Source organism: Vidua chalybeata, chromosome 14 (genome assembly GCF_026979565.1).
Source record: "Vidua chalybeata isolate OUT-0048 chromosome 14, bVidCha1 merged haplotype, whole genome shotgun sequence".
NCBI lineage: Eukaryota > Metazoa > Chordata > Aves > Passeriformes > Viduidae > Vidua > Vidua chalybeata.
Window position 1 is genome coordinate 471,336 of NC_071543.1, and position 23,847 is coordinate 495,182.

Below are 23,847 nucleotides of genomic sequence, written 5' to 3' on the forward strand. Positions count from 1 at the left end.
GCGGCGGGGCGCTCCCGGAGGCGGTGCCGGCGGCCGGGGGGCGGCTCCCGGGCGGGGCGCGGCGGGCGGCGGCTCGGCCGCTCGCGGGCGGGCGCGGAGCGGAGCGGCCGTCGGGCACGGCGGAGCGATGATCCGCCGGGAAGGTAAGGAACGCGCTACCCGGCCCCGCTCGCCGCGCCGGGGCACCGCGGCCCCGCGCTCAACAAGTGTCTGCCCCGCTGGGAGCGCGCCCGGCGCTCCGCGCTCCGGCCGGGCACCTCCCGCCCTCGCTCCGCACCACGGGCGGCCCTGCGACCCAGGGGTTGATCCCCGAGGACTGGGCGCTCTCGCTCCACGCCCTCCTCGGCCTGTGGACGCGTTGTGCTGCCGTGTACTCAGAGTGGGTGGCCGGGGGATGCTCTGCTTGCAGATCCCGTGCGTGCTGCGGGGAGGAGAGCGGCCACGGGGGGGGTTTAGGTTCTGCGAGAGGGGATTTTCTGTGCGTGGGACTTGCACGCACCTTGAAGCACGTGGAGATGGGCCCTGGACACCGTGTGCTGTTTCTTGGGAGCTGTAGGAAGGGCCCTTCCTGCCACGCTGGGAGCACAGCACTTCCCCAGCTCGGGAGCCCGCAGTCCCCTGCTCCAGCTGGTTGTCCCCGGTACGAGTGGCCAGCAGCACAGGGGTCAGCGCGGTGCCTGCCGCTCTTGCTGCGCAGCCTGCGCACTGGGAAGTTTACCAGGTTCGCAGTCTTTGTGTCCTGGTGTGGTGGCCCCAGCTCTCCCATCTGCTTCTTTAGTTCTGCTGATAAGGTCAGGAATGACCAGGCAGTGACATCTCCGCCCTGCTCGTGGTATGCCGGGCAGTGTCTGAAGCCACTGTTTTACCTTGCAGAAAAGGGAGCTCTTAGTAATAGCACAAGGCTAGGATTGCCATAAAGCAATCAGGCAAGTCCCTGCTTTTCCTGGAACAAGTGTGGAGCCCAGCTCCGAGTCAGAGCTGTTCACGCTTCCCCAGACTCCTTTCCCTGTTCTGGTCCCACGATGAGTCAGTGTGGGCCGGTGACACAGGCAGGAGGACCCCCTTTTCCTTTCAGCCGAGGAGAAGCTAGAAGGCTGGGCGAGTTGGGACACCAGGTGGCACGTACCCAAGCAGACACAGGCCCCCTTGTTTGATGACCTGAATTCTCAAGAGCCCTCTGATGAGCAGGGTCATCCTTTCTGCATGAGTTCCTGGCTTAAAAGATGAGTCTCCAGCAGTGGTGGGACAGCTTCCCTGCCTTCTCACACAGACACTCTTTGTCTGCAGTCTGCCTGGCTGACAAAGGGAAGTATCCACTGATGGGGCAGAGATGGTCTGAAGGTCCACAGGAGCTCACCACCTGCCTGAGGTATGGGTCACATCTGAGGTCGAGGCTGCACTGGCAGCTCTGGCTGTCTGCCCGGAGAAATGTGGTGGTGTCCAGACAGGGAGATCACAGCTCCACTACTTTAGGTCCAGGGTTCTCTCATAGCTATGTCTAGCCCAGTCATTAACCAAAATGTTGCTTCATGGCAACTTCCATTTCTCCTCCTCACCAGCATCCCCTCTGACTCCAAGGCATCGTATTCCTTTCCCATTTGTCTCCTGCTGACCCACAGCTGCTTGCTGCTTTGAGCAATTCTTATGCTTCACCCTGTAGAAACCCAAGTTTTGCCACTCCTGTAGCTAAGCTGTTTGCAGTACGTGAATGGGCCTACGCTCAGCTTTGCTGCAGCCATCTGGCCCTATGTGGGAGGCTGCTGTTCCTGCAGGAGTATTCATAGCCCTGTGCCACCAGAATGTGTCCAGCTCCTGAATGGCTTCTGTGTCTGGGAGGTGGCAGAGGTGTTCAGGCTGCCCAGTGTCACAGGGTTCAGAGTTGAGTCAATCTGATTTTAGCCCCTGATTTTCAGGGTTGGTGGCAGAACTACCTTTCCTTCAGTCCCTGCTCGGGTCTCTGCAGTCGGCCCTCAGTGGCTCTCAGCGGGGTTAGCTTTCCCAGGTGTGCGTAAGGAAGGCTGCTTTTGTGGCTGTCAGACTTTTAAAAATCCAGACTGGAAGGCAGCTTGAGGCATAATTCCAGGCTGCACTCGAGCCTTCCCTTAGCATCCTACAATGTTAATGCCTTGTTACTCCTGTGTCATCTCTGCAGACACTGAACGGGCAGTGGAAATTCTGACCAGATACCAAAGCACCCTGCAGTCCCCGGAGGAGCAGGAGTTAAAAGCTTCCATTGGAAAAGTTTCGCACATCTTCCAAAGTGAACTCTTCCAGGCTCTGCTGGGTAAGCCCCTGCCTTGCAGCCCCTTGCAGTCCTTGCAACCTCGTGTTTAGTGGGATTTCCCGGGAGCCTGATCCCATGCCGGTGCCTGGCAGGGACCAGTGCGTTCTGTGGAAACACATGGCATGTAATGCCAGGGAGCTGGGCTGTCTTTCCCCTCCAGGGCTTAGGCAGGAGATACCAGGGCTGCAATCACTGGGTGTTTGTAGAGAACAGCATTCCTCAGTCTGATTGAGGGCAAGGGGTAACACCTTCTTGATCAGGCCGTGCCTGATCTATCCAGCACCTGCTAAGGGATCCTGCCCTGCTGCAAGCACTGTCTATACAGTGCACCCAGGTGTGTCCAGGAAGGACAACTAAATTTTTCTGTCTTTAAGAGAGAACCCACATGTACCCAAGCTCCTTTGGGGAATTCTGTCCTTTCTTGTGCTTAGACCCACCAGCACTTGTGCAAAACACACTGTTCCAGCAGTTCCATTTCACACAAGACTTAAGAGCAAGGCTTATCTTGGGCCTGGACACCAGAAAATGGCATTTTGAGCACTGTATAAAGTTCTCCATGTGGATTGAGACAAATGCAGCTGAAGTCTTTCAGGACTATGCAGCTTCTCTGTGCAAGACACACAGCTATCTTGCTATTCTCCTTAAGTTCTGTTCACTGTGGGCCGTGGGAGACACCTGCAGCCTTGGTGGTTTCTGTTCCTGGATCTCCTGGAAAGAAGCTGAGTTTCCCTGGTGGGAAGGGAAGGGAAGGGAAAGCACCCCAGAGGCTCTGCACTCTTAGAAGAAGACCCAGGCCCTAAGGTGCAGGGCTCCACATGTGGTCTGTGGATCACTCTCAGTGCATTTTGACCCAAGGCTGTCCCAGCCCTGGTGCTTCCCCTTGCTGTTCTCTTGGCGGCTCTCACCGTTTCTTCACACCTCTGCAGCCTGAGTTCCACTTCTGTGCCTGCAGAGATGAGTTGCCAGCAGCTCCTTTGTGCTTCAGGCTTTCCATTGACGATGAAGTTGAATGCTGTGTCCTGAGCAATTTTATTCTATCCTTTTTTCTCTCTTGCTGCTGGAGCATCACCTGGAGACTTTCAGTCCCAGCATGTCCTTTTAAAGTCTTCGTGCTGGTATGTCTGCGCCAGCAGCAGCACAGGCATGTGCCAAGGATGAGCTCCCCGGAGCAGGTGGGCCCCCATACTGGAGGAGCTAGTGTTCATCTCCTTTCTTATCTCTTAATTTATACAGCCCGCTCTCTAAATGATCCCCAGCCTGGAGGCAGGCGTCCCAAGCAGGGCTGTGACCTTGACCAACCTGACATTAGCCCAACACCCCTGGCTGCTTTTGTGTGCTGGCCAGTCTTCCCTGGGGCTGTGTGAAGGCAGCGAAGCAGCTTTCCCAAAGCCCAGGGCTGCTGCTGTTAGTGCAGAAGTGCTGTGGAGAGGCTGTGGCTGCAGAGAACACGAGCTGGCTGCAGCTGCACGCTGGCAGGCGGATGCTGCAGCGTCCCCAGCTCCCTGCTCTCAGCCATTTGTCTTGCTGTCCTATCAGCCCTGGCACGAGGGAGTGTTGGGAGTGCCGCTTGTTTACTGGTGACCTCTTCAACTGGTTTAACAGGATATTAATTCCCTGTGCCAGAGCGAGCCTTTCTCTAGATGTGTTTACCTAAACTAGGAATTTTCATTAATTGTTTCCGCCCCCCACCCTTGACTGCCTCCCCCTGCTTCCCCTCAGAGTGTAGGTTTGTGAATGTCTCTGTCCCAGCACGGACATTGTCTGGCTGTGTGCTCGCTATGGCCGCACACAGCTGGCACACACTGCCTTGCCTCGTGTCCAGGGTCTGTACCCACTGGAGCACAGTAACAGCACTGCAAGGGCGACAGAATGTTTCTATTTTCATTTTTATTTTCACCCCTCCTTTTCCCAGTGGGCCGCTGTGTCTCTGTCTGAAGTCTGCTCCGAGTCACAGGGCTGGCTCAGTGTGGGAGGAGGATTTGCAGGAGAGCACAGGCACTGCTTAGTGCAGAACTCCCATCTCACTGCCCCACACCATGCCTGAAGCCTCTGGCTCTGGAGAGGCCTTAGCCTGCAGAGGTCCTTCCTCTTGCAGCCTTTCAGCAACACAGCCCTGCTGTTTTCTGCCCCTGGGGAAGATGAATGTGTGAGCATGGTCCATCCCTGTCCTCAGGCCACCTGCTCCTGCAGGTAATGCTCTCCTAGAGCACACACTGGCTGATTGGAGTTAGAACATCAAAATACACCAGGCCATAGTAGAGCTACCAGCAGTGCCAAACATGGAGTTTGCCAAGTTAGTCCACGTGAAAAATGACAGGGATATGACTTTCTGTATGCTTTTTTTTTTTTTTTTTTTTAAGAATAAGCTGGTTTGGGGTCTCCAGAAGCCCCAGCCTCTGTTATGTCCAGGACGCGTCAGTGTTCTGCTGGATGGCTCAGTCACTGTGATCGTGCCCAGTGTTGCTCTGCACATGCACGGTGTCCTGCCAGACTCCTCTGAGCACGGCCCAGCCCTTTAAGTCCCTGTGACCACCTCCCTGTCCCTGGAGCTGCCTGTGCCGAGGGCTCGCTGCCCGTGCCGGGCCAGCTCCTGTCCCAGCGGGTGCCACGCACGGCACAGCGCTGCGGGAGCTGCTCTGCCCTGGAATGCGCCAAACCCTGCTCCGCACAAAAGAAATTCCTTGGCTGTGCAGAGGGAAAACAGGCTGTGCTGGCTCCCTTCTCCTGGCCCCTCTCTCCCTGTGTCTGAGGCTGTGGAGCCAAGTGCGTGACTTGCAAGGAAACAGCCCGGCAAAGGGGTGCTCCAGGAGCCTGGCTTGGGGCGATGGTGACTCTGCTTTCTCTTTGCTCGGGGCGATGGTGACTCTGCTTTCTCTTTGCTCGGTGGAGCCCCTCAGGGAGATGCTTGGTCTCTCGTGCTGCTGGGGAGGATGGGGCTTGCACACAAAAGCAGCTCCCTGACCTTTCCTTCCTAGAGCCGGGGCTGAAAGGGGCCGTTGTGCCCTTTGCAGGGGGAGAAGCTGGTGGACAGGCAGGGTTTGTCTATATCCAGCTGTCCCAACTGCCGGCAGCCCAAGGGGCTGAGCTCCTCCCAAAAATCCTCTGGGACTCAGCTTCTCTCCTCTGCCTGAGCACCGGCCAGTGCAGATCTCTGTAGGTCCTGTCAGCTGCTTGGGCCCCCAGTCCTCCCTTGCAGTTTCTTTTACCCCGCAAAAGATTCTTCATGAGCGTCCTTAATGTGGTGAAGGCAGAAGGAGGGGCAGACAGTGCTTCCCTGGGTGCAAAACCCCAGCAAGACCTGCTTGCTGACAGCACAGCTGGGGATGGTGTAGTGGCTTCACTGGCTGGCTGCAGGAGCCAGCGTGGAAAACTGGAGGAATCTGGAGGCTTCCCAACCCTGAGGACTCCTCCTCTTGCAGATTTGCCCATAGCAAGGATGGAAACTTGCAGCTTGCTTGAAAAAGATCTGCTGTGGCAGCCGTGGTGTAAATGGCAGTGGGGCCATGGCTGGGGGTCTGCTGCAAGGCTGGGGTTTCTGCTTGGGGTAAATCTGTGGTGCTGCAGCTGGTACAGTGCATGCATGGGGGAAGAAATGTCATTTTCTGGAAGTGCATGTGCTGGCTGGCACAAGGGCACTGCTTTAGTGCACAGATGCTGGTGCTATGGAAATATTTAATTACATTTATTTGACGTGTTAACCCCAGGAAAAAATTGTTCAAAAAATTCTAATCTCTGTAAATCTTGAGTTACTTTCCCTATTAGATCCAGAACGGATTTGCATGTCATCAGACAGAAACTGGGCTGTAAGACAGGACATGCAGCTTCATCTTTTGCTACCACAACATCCTCTTATGGAGGCTTTTCAGGTAGTGCTGCTCTTAAAGTGCACAGGTGAGGCAGACTTGTGTGCAGTTTGTGATGCTCGTAAGAAATGAGAGAAACAAGCATATATTTAAATTATCTTAATGCCACGTGCATGTGTCCTAAAATGTACTTCTGTCCTTTGCTGCCTGAACCCTGTCCACCAATCCTGAAACTCCTCTAATCCCTGGTGCCAGCAACAATTCTCTCTTCTGGCAAGCACCTAAACTGGGCTGAGGGTTTTGGAGGTGGAGAGTGGCTGCTTCGGGGGACAAGTTTCCTGCCCTTCAGGCACCTTGCCATCTTGGCTGCCCAAGGCTGTGTTCCTGCAGCAGATGGGTGACAAACGAGGATGCCAGCAGCAGCACACCCCCACAATGGGGCCGTTCAAATCCTGTTTTCATTCTTGCAAAGTTTTGTGTGTTCCCAGCCTAATCCATGCAGCCAGAAGCTGCTGCTATCCTGTTACGCAATTATTATTTTTATAACCAGAGGGAGAGATGTATTAGCATGGAAACAAAGTCCAGTTTCTCTGGCTGTGAAGTGAGTGCTTGCTGTGACCTCGTGTCTGGTTTGGGAGGGTCTCAGGGGCTGCCAGCAGCCTGTTTGGCAGCCTGGGGCTGTAGAAGGGGTGCCCCAGGTGCGGCAGGTACATCTGGGGACTCCCACTCCTCGCATCATTGCCAGCTGCCACACGTCTCCCAGGGCACAGGACAGAGCCTGGCAGCACAAAGCAGCAGCTCCAAAAGTGGCGCTGATGCCAGGCAGTGGCACGGAGCTCCCTGCACCCGGGCAACCACAGAGCCCTGCTGGGCTGCCCTTGGGCACCCAGCTGGGCTGCCAGCGAGTGAGATTCAGATCAGCTTTGCCCCTGCAGCTGGGAGGGCAGCTGGGAGCTGGAAGATGGGGGTTGAAGCTGCTCTCGTCCCATCTGCATCAGGGACGTGCTGCTACAGTGCATGGGCACGTGCTTAAGCACTGGGAGAGGGGATGGGGACTTGTGCCCGGGTGTGCAGCCCTGCTCTGTGAAAGCAGCACATGGGCAGAGTGGAAGCTTCAAGCAAAGTTTATTATAAAAGCCCTCCTGTTAAGTCACGAGGTGAAGAAAGGACACTCTTCCTTTCTAAACTCATCCTCGGAGAGGAGCCTGGGTCCAATTTAGCCCCAGACTTTGTCAATGGTGTATGTCTAAAGGATTATGCAGGTGTAATTGAACCTTTATACGACTTTGTCCCACAGGATTAAGGATGATACACCTAATGTATTTATACAAATATATTAAATGATTTGTTTAAATTTATTACAATGATTATAAGGATTAGAGGAAAAAAAAAGAGCTTAATCAGAACTATTTACTAAACATTATGGATAGCTATAACTACTAGTGTAGTGGACTGTTTTCAAAGCAATATTAAAGCAATTATATTAAAGCTACCTAAACAATTACTAAGTAGAGGTTGATGTTACTCACCCGTACCAATGGCCAAAGGCAAATCTCTTTGACTCAGCTTCGAGGGGTATCCCCACCCAAGGGAAGGATCTTCACACACCTTAGGGAGGTATGATGGGAGTTTTCACTGTGTAAAAGTGTGACTGATCTTTTATAGTATAAGGTGATTGACTGTCAATCATATGCATTTTTTACATCATGTGCTATCAGACTTAATCAGCAAAATAGGCTTTGTGCTGAAATAGGTGCGAGCAGCTCTTCCGTTTCTTTTTCCCACCACTCCTGACTCTCACTTCCATATCACAGTGCACATTCTTGCTGCTCCCAGCTCCGGTCAGGGAGCGTGCCTTGCATGTCCTCGTGGTAGGATCTGACAGCTTGGTCAAGCTGGTCTCAGTATTCTTCAGCACTAAGAACCGCAGACCCTCCTTACTTGATCTTATCAGTGCTTAGCAGAGCCTCCTCTCTCAGGCCTTCACTGGTGAACCTGTAAGACAAATTTCCACCTGCTGTACCCCTGCTTAGGCAGAGCGTCCTGCCACAGCCAGGGCCCAGCCTCAGGCAGTGCTCAGCGTGTCCCTGCTTACACTGCCAGTGCTCACCAGATTTCCTGTTGAAATCTTCGTGACGTGGGCATTTAGTACCTCGTGATGCTGTGGTGTGGCACAGTTTCAGGTGAGAAATCACAGACTGGAGGGCAAGTGCAGGAGCTTTATCCATGAGCTCCCAGGGAGTGCCGTGGGAATGGCCACATCCCCCTCAAGCTGAGAGCCGCAGCTTGCCCCTCCAGTCACTCGTAGAAGTGGAGCTCTCCAGCTTCCTCCTCAGCAGATGCAGGTACAGAAAATAATCTCAGGTTCCTGCTTTGTCTTTTCCTGCTTCAAGTGCTCATTTATGCTGCCTTGACTTTTTGGCCCTGCCGGTTCTGCCAGGCTTCCTGTTTCCCAGGCGCTTGAAGGGATTTATGATTTTTTATGGCTTTTGGAAGGCGTTTACCAAACTCTTTTGGCCGACCTCTTGGAGCTTTACTTTTAGCCTGTCAGCATTTACCATCCATTCTGGTTTTCTCATTTAGATGCAGCTTCAGCAGTTTAGATGAATGTCTTCTCATTTTCAATAGCCTCTTTTCCTCTGCAGTCAAGCCTTGCTTTCCTCCCTTTTGCCTTTACACTGTCCTCCAGCCAGACACTTCAGGTCTGTTCTGATGTCCCAGCGGGTCTCTCTAAAGAGGCTCAGAGCCTCCCACAAGTTCATGTTACCCTTTTCAGTTTCTTCATAAAAACAGATTCTCACTTTTGGTGTAGTTTCCTTTCTGAAATTAAACACTTCTGCAGTGGATATGTTGACCACTCTGGAGGTGCTGGCTCTGGAGATAACTGGGAGCTGCCAGGGGCCAGCAGCTGCTTGAGTGTGCAGCAGTGGGAACTTCCTTAGGGAGGAGCAGAGCCTACTGCAGCCCTTCTGCTCCCTGGAATCCTCTGTGTGTGACCTGAAGAGGGTAAAATCCTCCTGGCTGGGCTAGCAGAGGGTCTGGACTCCCACCTCTGGAGCTATACACCTGGGGAGCTGCTCTCAGGTCCCAGTCTCACCTCATTACTGTCTCTGGAACAGTGAGGGCTGGCATACCCCATTTTCATACCTCTCTCTAGAGCCATTATGGTTTACAGCAGCAGACTCAGGTCCTTGGAGCCCAGAATGAGGGTGCTTGCTATCTGCTGTGGCAGTGTGCAGGTGGGAAGAGGGGAGCTATCAGGAAGGGAGCTGGGGTTAACAGAGCTCTAGTCATCATCTTTAGAGCTTGTACACTGAGTGCCCTGTGGCTTCTCTGCCTGTCCCCCTGGGAAGGGAGCCCCTCCCCAGGGTGGTGGGGAGCTGTGATGGGGAGGGAATAGCCCATCAGCGTGAGGGCAGGCAGGGGCTGCCTGGTGCAGGAGGCTTGTCAGAGCAGCAGGGACAGGGAACCATGCCTGGGGCTGGCACAGCCTGGAGGACGGCGGGATGGGGTGGGCTTTGGACTGATGCTGCCGAGCAGAGTTTGCTCTTAGTCCCTGTGGACTCTGTGGTCACTGCTCCGTGGACATTCCTATGCCTTCCAGAGCCATGGGCACTGCACGGTGAGCCAGGCACCCCAGCACACCTCCTGCCTTGCAGAGCAGGTGTGGTGGGCAACACAGCAGGCACAGGGGGCCAGCAGAGCCCTGTGCCAGGATGCCAGCCTCTCACAGAGGGCTCAGACCCTGGGGGCAGAGCACAGGTCCTAGGTGCTGCATGCCACAGAGGCTGCTGTCAGGCATCAGGCTGCCTCCTGGTCCTGAGGATGTCTCTCCTGCTGTTTTGCAGATATCCACGAATTCTACGATTTCACGCTGCGCTCTGCACCCGTGCAATCCCCAAGCCTGGATGCCCGTCATGGCACAGCCAGGCAGCAGCTTGGGTCCAGCGAGCCCAGCTCCACAGTCACACCCAGGGAGCCCCAAAGCCTGCCTGAGGTAAGAGCCACCCTCGTGGTGCTGCATGGCCAGACCCTGCACACTCCTGTGCTGAGAGGGACTCGAGGTGCACACACAGCCTGCCCAGCTCGCAGCCAGGCTGTTTGCACACATTCTCTGTCATAGCTTGTCTCATAAATGAGGCAACCTCTCTGGCTCACAAGCATTAATTGAATTACTCGTAATGTGAACAGCTCCAGCTCTGGCTCCTGCTCTGCAGTTGCAGCTGGATTGTTTGCTCCTGTCTGACACTGTCTCCCATGGAGGCGTTTCAGCTCTCTGTTCCAGCCACTTTTGATAAGTGAAGTAGGTTGAGTCTTTCAAGTTTCCCTTTTCAGGATTTTTTTCCCAGCTCTCAGATAACTTGTGTCTCTCTTATTTGCATTCTCTTCAATTTTCAACAGCCTTCTAAAAGATACAGCACCAGGTGGAGAGGCAGGAATTGAGCAGTAGGGTCTCAGTTATCTCAAAGGCACCGAGGTAAATAAAATTGCCTTGTGTCTTTGCAGGCCTTCTTTCCATCCCCCACTTACTGCCTCCATCCCCCACTCACTGCCCTGCCATGGGATGCTGTAGGATCCCCCTAATCTAGGGATACACTTGTGCAGAAATGCAAAAATTCAGGGATTCCTCCTTTGAGTGAAATAACCCTATCAGATAAACACCATTTTCTGCCCCAGAGATTGAACTGGCTTCAATCGGGTACCTGGGGGTACTCCAAATTTAAGTGTCACATAGGGAAGATGGAGCTGCATGATATCATCTAAGGAAGAACACTTTAAAGAAGTTTGGGGGTCAAGAACAAGGAGGACAAAACAGCCCACAATCACTGCAGGAGATATTTGTGTTCCTCTGACTCAGGAATCGCTTTGGTCCCATTTTTTTTTTTTTTTGACCCCCTTCACATTGCCAGTCCCTCTAGTTGAAGTCAAACCTGCAACTCTAGTATGTGTTTAAGAACAAATTTTTAGTGCTGTTATGCCGTAAGCAGTGGGATCCTGCTTTGGAGTTTTTTTGGGGTGTCCTGTAGTCTTGGTCCATCCAACAGTGAGCTCTGCTGGCAATAGCCACCAGTCTCTGTGGCCAAGCCAGTCTGTGAATCCCAAGATGGAACAAGGACCTTGAAAATCAATGTGGAAACAAGCAGGGAAGCAACTGTGGGCCTTGCACAGCTGGTGTGAGCAGTGCCCCTGCTCCTTCCACTGTGCATTGTCTGTAAGGGGGATGAAAAAAGCATCCCGTCAGGATGCCAGTGCCAGGCTTCCTGGCACTGAACACCATCAAATCCCTCCTCCTTTCCCCAAAAAAATGTGTTTGGGATGTCTTGTGTTGCTGAAAGGTGAAATGCCACTCAGCAATGGCACAGTCCCAGAGTCTGGGGCCAGCAAACCTCCAGGGTTGCTTGCAGTGACCCTGCTGGCCCTGGGGCCAGAGCCAGGCAGGCCGACAGGAGAGGCGGGGTGCCCGTCAAAGGCACTCGTCCCCTTGCACGGGGAAGAGCTCATTTTGGCCCTTCCAGAAGCAGTGGAGAGCCTGGAGACAGCCGGCCTGCCCTACCCACGTGTCCCCCCAACTTGTCTCGTTCCAGGACTGCTCCCGGGACCGTGAGCAGAGGCTCGGCACGGGAGCCGGGGACGGCGCCGCGGGGACAGCGCCGCGGCTGGTGAGGGTGACAGCACGGCGGACAGAGGCACCGGCCAGCGTCTGCAGCCTGGTGCTCAGCTCTCACAGCAGCCTGCCCCAGGTGAGCCTCCACGTGCCCCACGCCACTGCCAGCCCTGCCAGCCCTGCCAGCCCTGCCCGGCGCTGAGGGCGCAGCGCCGGAGCCGCGCGCTCGCGGGGATGGCGCGTCCCTCCCCTGGGGCTGGCCGCGTCTCCTCCTGGCCCTTCTGCTGACGCTCACACCAGAAAATCAAGCGGTCACTGGTGCCGGGGGGCTGGAGGGCACCAAAATCATCCCCTTGCCTTAGCACTGCTGGCCCTGTGTCAGCCCTCGGGGCTCGGAGGGCAGGTGGATGTGGCGCAGGGATGACGAGGCTGCGTGGAGCTGGAAATGCTCCCAGAGCCATCCCTCTTGCCCCCAGTGCTGGCACGCTCCCACATTGCAGATTTCCTTATTTTTTTCCCCGAGCTCTTAAATGGCAGGTCCGTTCCTCAGCTTCCTGGGAGCTTTTCTCTGCTGTCTTATTTACTTGGAAACACCATTTATTTGGATGTGCATCGTAAAGCTCAGCCTCCACTTGGTGCAAGAAAATCGTTTGGGCTATGCATTTGAGGGGAGTTTTAGGGATGAGTGAAGGGCAAAATGCACTTTTGGGAAGGATGAAGTGGCCAGGAAGAATGGAGCTCACCACAGATTTAAAATTATATGAAAATGTTGTTTTTCTTGGCAAAGTTTGAAATAATGTTTGTTTGCTAAGTCTAAGTCTTCTTCCAAAGTATTTTAAATACAAAAATTGCACTGCCTCTCTTCTGTCTGTCCTTTTTTAAACGTTTTCCTTCTTTTTCTGGACTGCAATAAAATGGGTAACACCCCATTTTTTTTTCTCTCTTACTGTTTAATTTCTCCTTTTCTCTTGTTTCTCTCTACATTTTCAATCATTCACCATATCTTTAGCAGTTTTTGAAAGGGCGAGACAGTGGTTTTCTGAATATGACAAGAAGATGAGCTTGGCTGCTGATTTCCATTTGCCAGTGGGTGGGAAACATCACCACAGGGGAGTCACAGGGCAAAACCCATGAGGGGGTGAGAGCCTGAGCAATTGGGAACAGATTCTGTTGTGATTTTAAGGGATTTTCTTCCTGACTGTCCCAGGCTATGAAGTACAGCAGCTCTTGCATCCAGCCCCAAATGTCTGGCTGAGTTGCAATGTCTCCTTTAGCAGCAGACACCTAGTTTTAATTTAAGGCTTCATGCAGTGGGGAATCTGCTCTGTCCCTGGCCTGGCTGGCCTGATGATTATTTATCCTTCACATTAAAAATCTGTATTTTACTGTTAGCCTCTATTTCTCTTGGTTTAGCTCCCAGCACTAGGAAATTTTGCTGCCTCTGTTTGCTAGGATGAAGGACCTTGGCAATCAGAAATGTTCCCAACATGTAGGTATTTATAGATGCATCTAAGTTCCCTCTTAACTTTCCCTTAGATAAACTAAACAGATTGGCTTCTTCACTCGCTCACAGTTGAGGCAGGTTGTTCCAGACCTGAAAAAATCCCTGTCATTCTTTTCAGCCCCCTTCTTTCCTAGCCTGTGTCAGCATGGGACCCGTCCTTGGTGCCAGGTGCTGGAGCTTGAGGGGTCACTCATTTGCAGGGGCTGCAGCTGCCAGCCCTGAGCAGGGGGGTGACTGCCCTGAGGTGGAGGAACAATGGGAACCTGGGTGGGCAGACTGGGACTCTGGGAGGACTGTGCTCTGGCAGGGCCCTCATCTGCAACCTCCTTCATCCCAGAGGATGGTCATTTCACAGCATGGTTGCAGGCAGAGCAGGGAGCTGGAGGTGAAAAGCTGTGAGCATGGTAGTGTTCAGTGCCAGGTATTGCCATGCCTGCTGTAGTCCTGCCTGAAAGTTGGCTTTCTGCAGCTTTCCTGAAAACTGGAGCCGAGCAGTGCTGGAGAGCTGCGGGCTCGAGCAGAGCTCCTCTGCAGCAGCCCCTGTGCTGGGATGCAGAGTCCTTCATCACAGTGGTGAGCCTTTCACCAGGATGTCACCTTCACTGCTGAATACAGGCCTTGCCCTGACAGAGGGGAGCATTTCCAGCAGCCCTCCATGCGACAGGATCAGGTGCCTGGGGCAGGCTGTGCCGCTGGACCACAGCACAGGCCCGGTTTCTCATCCTTCACTCCTGCCTGAAGGCGCTGAGGACACCTCAGCTCCTGCCAGCATCGCATCCCGCGTCAGTTCTCAACAGCAGCAGCACGCAGGACAGCACCAGGGCTGGACAACACCCGGCTCCTGCCCTGCTCCACGGGGACTTACTGCTTTTCAGCCTTCAGTGTGTGCTTTTTATGCCACGGGCGTTTCCAAATCAGGTTTCAGAAAAATACCTGAGCTGGCAAATTGCACTTGGAAGGACCAGGGAAGCTTTTATAAGTTAATGGTAGTTAATACTCGGGCAGGGGAGCACCAGCTGCCACTCAGGTGCCATCAGCCCAGGAACAAGAGCTCTAGTGGATACCCTGCCACTGATGAAAGGCAACATGATGAACTGGCTTTTCCTACCTGAAGTAAGTGCAATTCTCCTATTGCATCAATGTAAATAAGTTTTCCATTGCCCTGGCTTTGTCCTTTCCCCTGCCCGCAGCTCTCCACAGCAATGTTAACAGGGCAAAAGCTACCATGACCTGCTTCAGCCAGGAAGATGCATGTCAAATAGATTGCCTCTCCACACAAATGCTTCCAGGAACAGGAAATTTCTGCCTGCTGGCGAGGATATGGGTGTGCTCTGAAGAGCCCTGCAGCGTGCAAATGGCTGCTACAAAGGAAGAGGTGCCGGTAAATACAGCACCAGCATGTGCTTCCCTGTTGAGGCTTAGTGGGCTGAAGCCGTCTCTCCATGGCAAAGTGGATATTCAGCCCTCAACGGGGCAAGAGCAAAGGGACTTTTCCAGATAAAAAAGCCCTGTTGAAGCTAATAGAGGCAAAACCCTGCCTGAGTTCTGGGGCTTGTGGGGTTTTATTTGCTGAATCCTTCATTTCAAGCTTTTCCCGAGCCCTGTGGTTGCCCCAGCAGGGCTGCCCAGGACTCGTGTGCGGGAAGACTCAGGAGGGTGCTGCTGTGGCCGGTGTCACTCGCCTGTGCTCCCGGGCTGCCAGGGAGGCTGCTGCTCTCGGTAAACGCCGTTTTCATCCTCTGTGCAGGGAGCAGCCGGCTGTAAAGAGAAATGAAAGAGGAACAATGCCGCTGATGAGCAGAGCTTTGCGCCTGCGAGGAAGCGCTGCTTTTCCCCTGCCACCCTCTCCGGCTACCCGGCGCGGCTCTGCAGCGTCTCTGACTCCATCCCTGGCACCGTGGCAGTGCGGGGCCGCCCCTCCGCCTCCGCCTGCCCGAGCATCCCTCCCGCCTGCCGAGGCGTTCCTCGCCCCGCTGCTCTGCCCTGGCTCAGCCTGCAGCTGGCACGGAGCAGCAGCAGGTCCTGGTACGACGGAGAGCGCCGGCGAGGCTGCTTCAGAGGACAGGCATTCATTCCATGCGTGCTCCGCAGTCACTGGTGAATAAGAAACCTCGCTGACAGGGGTCACTGCTGCTCCGGCAGGCTCTGGGTGTGTGGGATGCCTCCGAGCACGCCCGCAGCGTGAGAGGAGGTGCAGTCTGCGCTTCAGCTCTGCGGGGCTGAGGCCAGAAATGGCCCAGTCCCCCTCCCTGTGCCCCAGGGAGGGCACAGCTCCGACACAAACGCTCTGTCAGGGTGTTAGGAGCCCTCTCTGCTGCGGAAGAAGATGCATCCGTCTGCCCCGTCACCCACGGCTCAAGTGCCAAACAGGTCCACGGAGCTCCCTGGGGCATTTGGCAGAAAAAGGCAAGCTGTGCCGCCAGCGTGGCGACTGTCTGATCCCCTCGTCCTTCTCTCAAGCATTTTTTCCTATTTCCCAGTGTGCCTTTGGCCGGAGCGAAGGGCGTTCCCGCGCTGTGCCCTTTGCCTGCCAGGAGCAGCGCTCGGGATGGGTGGGATGGGCGGGCGGCAGACCCTGCAGCTGCGGAGATGCCGGCTCTGAGCTCCCTGCTCCCCTGCCTTGGCTGCAGCCTCGCCGCTCTCCATTTTCCCTGCGAGATACACGGGAGGGGAAGCACCAAGGAGCTGTTTGCTGTTGCGTGGAGCGTCAGGGAAATGATGAAGCAGGTCTCCGGTGTGGGTGAATGTCTGACAATGAAGGCAGCCCCACCAAGAAGCCCCTGTCAGGTTTCTTGGTTGCATGTGCTCTGCTGTCCCCACCACCCCATGCCCTCTCGGTAGGCTGACTGGGCAGGCAGCTGAAGCTGTTGCTGCAGGCCAGACTTTACGAGGCCACTGCTTTATCTCGATTTTGAGCCCATCAGCATCAGCCCTGCAGCCCCAAAATCCCAGGAAGCAGGTAATGCTCAAGCAATGGGACCGCAGAAGCAACCAGCTCCTGGGGGAACTCCCCCCTCCCCATTGCATCCCCGTGCAAAAGGGAGGAGAGCGTGTTTATCGTAGGAGAAGCAGAGAAGAAAAGCAGCAGTCCCCAGCCCAGAGGCTCTGCCCTGTGTTACTTGAGCCTCTTTGTGCCTAGAGGTCACTTCAGGGCATTCAGATGCTCTCCAGCGATTTTGTGTTTCCCCACTGCAGACACAGGCTCAAAAGCCAAAGTGCTGGACTCAGGAGGGTGTCTGTCTCTAGTGAGACACCTGGATTGAACCACGCATCAGCCCTGCACAGCAGGGACACCCAGCTGGGCCACCTGTGTCCCAGGGATGCTGCTGCTCAAAGGGGGGGGTCAGCAAGGGCTGTGTCAGTAAGAACTGTCACTTCAGTGGACATTTTGGGGTCAAATAGCCTCAGCTTCACTAGAGGCTCTTGCTATTCCTGCTGCAGAGATGGACATGCTTAGACTTCAGTTCTCCCAGCTCAGTATCTAGCTTCAGCAAAGGATGAAGAAGTCAGTAGAGCCACCAAGCTGTCAAACCAAAATCTCATGCATGGTCACCTATTCCTACTCTACCTGGGGACGTTTTGTCTAATACCAGCAGCAACAAGAAGATCCTTGCAGACACAAGGGGTTTTTTTTGGCTGTGCAGCATAAGAAAATCTTGATGGATGTGGTGTCTCCATTCACCCAAGTCATTGTCAGTCTTTTTAAAGTATTTTAATGCAGCTCTCCCCGTGCAATGGCAGAAAGGGAACAGTGAGGGGGAGGCTCTGGGGACTGTTCAACAGAGAGCCATGCTCCAGAGCCATCCAGACAGGCTTGGAGTCCATCCATCCTCCCTCCAGATCAGTGCTTCAGCTTTGCCTGCTGGAGAACTTGCACACTGATGAGATTCACAATCATAGGTTCCACGTGTAGCTCTGAAATCAAGAGCCAAGACCATTCACAGGCACCTCCAGCAGCATGGGCAATGATCAGGGGCCGGGCCAGGCCCATCGGTGTCTTGGCCAGGAGCTCAGTGAGCTGCTGCACTGCCTCTGCTGGGTCTCTGTCTGCTCTGCTCGTCAGGTTTCCCAAGTGTGCTGATGCAGGGTCCACACAGTAGCCCCCAGGTTCCTCCTTTCCTGCTTTGCCTTGTCAGGTGCTTGCCCATATTCCTGCCACAAGCAAAGCGAAGCGCTGGAGCCTTTCTCCTGTAACACAGACCCACCAGGGGCTCGGAAATGGGAGCCAGAGCACGGCATGTGCCACCCTCTCCTCCACCCCTCCCCATCCCACTCCCCCTCACAGCCACCCCAGCAGCTCAGGAGGGGTGAGGACAAATCCCTCAGGTGCATTCCTGCAAAACAAACGAGCTCTCGTCCCCATTTTTAGAGAAATAGAGCAAGCTTGAAGGCAGAGCCTGGCGGGCCAGCTGCCTCCTGTCTGGAGTGCTGGAGCTGGGGGAGCGTCACTGTATCTTAATGGCATCAGGCTGGGCAGAGAACAGGATTCTGGTGGCAGAGGCAGTACTGGCAATGTTATAAATAAAGCAGCCACGATAACTGCTCATGAAGGTTTACGGTCTTTAGGATTTGGAGGATCAGTATCAAGCTACGCTGAGAGATGTGTTATCCTCGGCATTGGCAGGAGCCAGGGGAAGCGCGGGGGGAGGGCAGTAAATGAGCGTGGGTTTGGAAATCATCCCTCCAATCCAAGCTGAGCCCTTGGAAAGGTGCTCTCTGCTGTGTGCTGGCTCCTCTTGCCTTGCTCTGCCTGCTCTGGGAGGGTTAAACCGTGCAGCAGTGGCAGCATTTCAAGCCAGTCTTGGTCCTGTTGCAGGAAGCAAGGACTCAGCCCAGGGCAGCACCTGCCAGGGCCCTGCAGCCTGCAGGCACAAAGCACCTTGTAGGAGTTTTGCTGCCATCACACCTAAAAATTATTCCAAGTATTGAGGCTCAGGCAAAGGCCTCCTGCAGTCTGTGGCCTGGATATCTGTAGGGGCTGGCACTGCTCAGGTACACCAATTTCAGTGCCCAAAGCACTGGCATGGAGACCATTCTGCCTGGCCAGCGTTGCTTCCCCAGCCTCACAACCAGCTTCCCACCTGCACGTGTCCCGGAAACACAGCAATGTCCTGCAGGCTGTTCCCCCCTCCTTAAGGGGTATTTTTAGCCCAGATCATTTCACAGCCTGGCCTACAGCAGACTGAGAGCAGAGGCAGAGCAAGGAGGGGGCACTGCACTGCAGCGCAGGGGGAGACCAGGCTGGGCCTGGAGCTGGGTTTATTGCAATCCCACTGTTGCCCTGTCCATTCCCTCCCCCTTGGCACGTCTGCACAGCTGCTTCCCCTCTCTGCAGTGGTAGATTTTGCACAGCTGAGTCTCATGGGGTACTTGTGCAGGAAGATTTCACAAGCTTTAGTACTCCAGCGCTGTGCGAGTGCTCCTGCATTCCCGATCTGGCCTGGAACCAGAGCAGGGTGACGAAACAGCTCTCCCGGCTGCCTGCTCTCCCTCGCACCATGGCTTGGCAGCCCATGGCCTCTGGGGGAACATCAGCCCAGCTGTGCGTTCTGGCCGGTGTGGATGTCCGATCCCTGCAACCTGACCATGCCGTGTCCAAGCCCCGCGGTCAGGGTGAGGGGAGCTGGCACCTCAGCCTCAGCGCCATCCACCCTCCGGGGCTGGTGTTGCGAGTATGTCACTCTTGGCCTGGGTGCGCCTGTGCCTCCGCAACGGCTCCTCATTCCGCGACTGCCACCCGCTTTGAAGGTCACCTCGGAGCGGCCGTGTTGGCGGCACTGCGCCTTTAAGAGGGCCCCGTGCGCGGGCCGCGAGCCTGCGGCGCGCGCGCTGATTGGCCGGGCGGGCGGCGCGCGCGGCGGGGGCGGGGACAGCCATTCACAAATTTCCGAGCGGCTCTGCCTCCCTTAAAGGGGCAGGGCCGGGCCAGCCAGGCGCGCTCCTCCCGTCCACCGCGGGTGCCCGTGGCTCCAAGGGACCCCAGCGCTGGTTTGTCTCCCCGCGGCTGGGCAGGTTTCCCGGCCGGGAAGTGTGTTCTGGGGCAGCGCTGCCCGGATGAGGCAGCAGCATCCCTGTGAATCACTGACTGTGGGCGGTGGGAGGTGCAGAACGGGCTTTGCTCCATCTGGAAGTGGCAGATTGGAGCAGGGCTGGCATGGGGAAAGGGAGAATGCGTGTTCCCCACAGAATTCCCCTTCTTGTTCCCCGAGCAGGGTGGGATTAGTCGAGGAAGGGACATCTCTGGGCCCTGGATGGGGGAAAGGTCCCTCTGGGCAGGTCTGTGCTGCCCGGGCAGCCCCAGGTCTGGGCAGAGTGCTGCTGAGCCCTTGCCTCCCTTTCAGAGCCACGTGTTGACCCACCCTGAGGAGAGTGCCTGTTCCTGCAGGGATGGGTCCTGGTGAGGAGCCCCTGAGGGTCAGCCTGGGGGGCTTTGTGGCCCCGAGACCATTTCAGCTTAGGCAGAGGCAGCCAGGAGATCTCCGCAGGCTTGTACAGCCCAGGCAGGGTGTGTTTGGCTCCCACTAAGGCTGAAATATGTGACCATACCCGGGGCAGCCTGGGCTAGTGAAGGATGCAGGGAAACAGGATCGCTGGTGGTGTCACACTAGGCACAAGCCAGACATCAAGGTACACGACCAAAAAAATCGCAACCGACTCTCTTAAAGGTAGTGAGATTCCAAAACACCTTGCTGTGCCCCTGGTGAGGAAGCTGTGCCCTGGTCACGGTGTCAGACCTTCCCTCTGCTCCGTCATTTTCTAAAGGAAATGAGGCACACACAAGGAGTGGGCGCCCACGGGCCGTGGGACACGCCAGGGCTGTCACCTGCTGTGGAGGGAAGTGCATTAAGGCAGCCCACAGCCAGCCCATGCCTCGAGTGCTCCAGCACAGGGCAGGATCCCTGCCAGGGATGGAGAGAGCAGCTGTGGGCATTGTGAGGCTGTCAGGAATTCCATAAAGCCTGCTGCATTTGATTGTTATTAAATAACGCCTCCAGGCTTTCCTTTAGAGGCAAGGAGCCTGAGCCCTGCTGTAAGGACCTGCTTCAGGTCTCCATCGCTCCTCTCCCCTCCCCCAGACAGCCATGAAGACATTTAGTTGTCCTTGATGTGAGTTGCAGAAACCAGCCAATGGTGTTTATTAAAGACTCTCGTGCCATTGCTGCCACTAGCGAGTGTGGTATTCACACGTCCTCTGAACAGAGAGAGACTTAGCTTTCTCCTCAGAGAAGCAGAGAAAAGAGAATCAAAACAATTCTTATCTCATTTGCTGCTCCTGTGTTTGTGCACATGTGGAATGTGTTCTGGAGATTGTTTACCAAAGAGTGATCTGTTAATTGGACTCTGCTGATGGTTGTTTGGATTCATTGACCAATTAGGTCACAGCTGTGTCAGGACTCTCCGCAGAGTCTCGGGTTTTTCTAGTTAGTGATAGTTCTCGTTAGTGTAATATAGTTATAGTGTAATATAGTTTAATGAAGTCATTAATTGGCCTTCTGATACCACGGAGTTCCTGCACATCATTCCTGCCGGTCGGGCGTCGCAGCACCGATAAGCGAGGCTGCAGCAACTGGGCAATGTTTTAGGGACCATTAATAGAATAAAAATGGTTTTGCCCTGGAGGAGAATAATTTGTCGGGCATCTGCCCTGAAAGTGCTGAGAGCTATTGGTCCCTTGGTATGCCTGGTTATTATTATCCCAGCTGCACATTTCCCAGCGTGAATTGCTGCTGGTGGCAGGAAGGAGTAGCCATGGAGTGAGATGTTTCTTATTCTGCCCCTTCCCTCTCAGCTGCGACTGCACAAACCCTCCAGTGCCCCTCCAGCCCTGTTTGCCCGCAGCAGCTGTGCAGCCAGCTCTGCAGAGCACCTCTTCAAGTTCCAGTTGAGGAGCCCCAGGCCCAGCAAATGGCAAATTCGTGCTGGGTGGAGTCTGTGTTAGCGCTAAGCAACTGACTGTCAGGCTGAGCCAAGTTCACTTGGTCCTTCTCTTTACTGCTTATCTCCTCCTAGCCTGTGTGCCCACACATGTGTCCCTGCTGCCTCCCTGGGCTGCATGTATTGGCTGTCTTTTTGCAGGTGGTAGTGATGGAAAAAGGTACCTCTCCCCGTGCAAAGCTGTCCTCCCCTTCCTCCTGAGCATTACAAAGGCTCCCTCTCTGCACCCAGGCTCAGAGCAAACCTGCGGCTTCGATTCCCCTGGCAGGATCCAGCTCCTCCTGGGCGACAGTCAAGCCCTCACGTGGCTGCAAGGAACTGGCTGCCTTCAGCCCGCCCCATCTTCCCATCTCCTGCGCCTAGAAGGGCTGTAGGTACTACAGACCTGCAGTGCCTGGTGCCTCACACTTGCCTTCCTCTTCCCGCAGGACTTGATGCGAGAGGAAGGGAGCGGCAGCAGGGGCTGAAGTGCTGGTGACACCAGATAAAACCTAGCTCTGTGCCATCTTCGTGCCTTGTGAATAGCATCATCTCCGGGGATTCCTTGACACTTTGCTGAAATTAGCACCTGTAAAAAGAGCAGCTGCCAAAGCTGAATTTAAATAAGACAGGGAGAATACCAGTAGGAAGAGGGTAGAGAATGAGAGAGCTCTTGAATCGCTTCCCTCCATGAAGGCACTTGCCTGGACATCAGCTCCTTTAGCCCTGCTCAAAGCTCATGTTACTGCAGCAAGATGCCCACAGCTGCCTCAAAGTGCTGGGCACTGTGCCTGCCCTGCCAGGCACAGACCTGGGCCCCCCAGTGCAGGTGCCCACTTCACTTGATCTCCCAGCAAAGCCACCCCTAGTTCCCAAAATGCCACTACTCACTAAAACAAGCTGTAGGAGTACAGAATGTGGTCCCTGGCCAACCAGCCCTGGCCTCCTCTTAAGCTTGGTTAGGTATCCCAAGTCCTGTGCAGCATTAGGGAACGTTGCAAGCAGGCAGCAGCAACCATGGATTACTTTTTTCCCTTTTAATTGGGGCTAGCAGGTGGCACATGTAGTTCATTAGAAATGCGTAGGAATGAAACAACTCTCGTGGCAGCTAAAATGGGAAGTGTGGGGTTTGGGGAGGGCAGATGCAAGCATGTAAGGAAGGGCTCTAAAGAGCTGTGGCAGCTGAGGCTCAAAACCCCTCTGTTTGCAACTGGCAATGAGGCACTAACAGAGAAGAGAGCTGTGGGGGAGGCTCTAATACTGCCCCTCCAGGGCTGGCAGTGAGGGTGTGTCCCATGTGGGCATGCCATGCCATGAATGGCTGTGAAGGCTGCAGAGACCCAGCATAGAGAGGACCAGACACCTTCCTTGCGGAGGATGCACCAAAAAAGGGGAAAAAAAAAAAAAAAAAGGGAGGGGAAAAAAAATCTAATTAAATGCTTCTCTTTATTGTTCACTCAGCTCCTTATTAAAGCATTTTTCCCTAACAGCTCTTGTCCTTTGCTTCTGCGCTTCCTCCCTGAGTCAATGTCCATGTCCTTGCCTGCCCCCATCCCAGGACAGAGTGACAGTGGATATGTCTGGAGCAGGGCAGGCGTGAGCAGTTGGGGTGACAGACTCTGCTTGTGCAGTTCCCTGGTGCTTTCCTCCCACCCAAGTCAGCCTCTTGCAGACACGGGGCTCCTGACTGAGCCTGGCCCAAAGATGGCTTTGGGGAAGGCTTGTGGCAGTGGAGAGGCCTCGCTGGGTGGGCACTGCAGGGTCCCTGCAACCTAACCATGCCATCCCAAGGTAGGCAGCGCAGTGGGAAGGAGTTTTGCAGCTGGGGCGGAGCAGTAATTAGTTATGCCCAGGTACTGAGCACATCTCATTGATGAATTTATCTCAGAGGTGCCGATGGGTGGGTAGCCAAGGAATTCATGTCCCTTTGGTCTCATGGGTGAGACACTGGCCACCTGCCCTTTCTTACAAGGCTTTTTGCTCTACTTTGGTGCAGCAATCCTTTATCTCAGCTCCAGTGTGGTCCCGGTCCCTCCTGTCATTCCCATCTGATGGCACAAGGAGCAGTAAAGATGTGGAGATAATCCTAATTTCTTAAAGCCTGAAGTGTAAAGTCCTCTCTTAAAGCCAACCCTGCACTCTTTCCTGCCGTGCACTCAAACACAGTTTTTCATTGATTAATTCTGAACGAGCTTGCTTTGCACGCAGGCATCCCGTGCTGCCCTGCCCTAGTGAGCTCCTGTGGCACTGTGCTCTGCAGTGGAAGCACTGTCCTGTGTGCTGCCATTGGCTTCACCTTGGTGCATCTCTTTGGGTCAGTGCCACAGTGCCCCTGAGACTGATTTCTGTCCCAGGACAGCCCAGGGGAGCAGCAGGGTGAGCCTCACCTGTGGAGCTGTTTCTGAGGGCTCAGCAGCCCTGCTGTGCTCGGCTGCTTGAGGTCACCACGGTGAGGACAGGTGCTCTAGACTTGCTTGTCCAAGAACATTATGATTGTCCTGAGCCTGCAGCAGGGAAATCTCAGTGTCTGAGCCACCCCAGCATTCTGTGGCATTAAGCCACCTTGTGATTGAGGTGACCTGAGCACCGTCTCTAGACGGTGAGGTGCGGGCAGTGCTGGAGAGGACAGGTGGGAACATGGTACTCGGGGGCAACGCCAGTCCTGATTTTGGGGTGTCTTCTGCCCCCTTCCCTTCGCCCAGAAGCAACCATTTCACTTGACTGCTTGACAGCAAAC

At 54.8% G+C, this 23,847-nt stretch overlaps 1 protein-coding gene across 7 annotated transcripts in view; it reads left to right on the top strand.

Moving 5' to 3' along the window:
- The first annotated feature begins 70 nt into the window (after positions 1-70).
- DLG3 (discs large MAGUK scaffold protein 3) overlaps positions 71-23,847 on the top strand; it is a 78,087-nt gene continuing 54,310 nt past the window's right edge. For 6 of the 7 annotated variants that reach the window (XR_008433354.1, XM_053955361.1, XM_053955362.1 and 3 more), the window contains exons 1-4: positions 79-143; positions 2,153-2,284; positions 9,936-10,084; positions 11,673-11,828. Coding sequence is in view for 6 of the 7 variants with exons in the window: in XM_053955361.1 (XP_053811336.1) it covers positions 128-143; positions 2,153-2,284; positions 9,936-10,084; positions 11,673-11,828 (453 nt within the window). In the remaining variant the exon portion in view is untranslated. Of the gene's footprint in view, positions 144-2,152; positions 2,285-9,935; positions 10,085-11,672; positions 11,829-23,847 lie in introns of all 7 variants that reach the window. The other variant, XM_053955366.1, reaches the window with a different exon arrangement.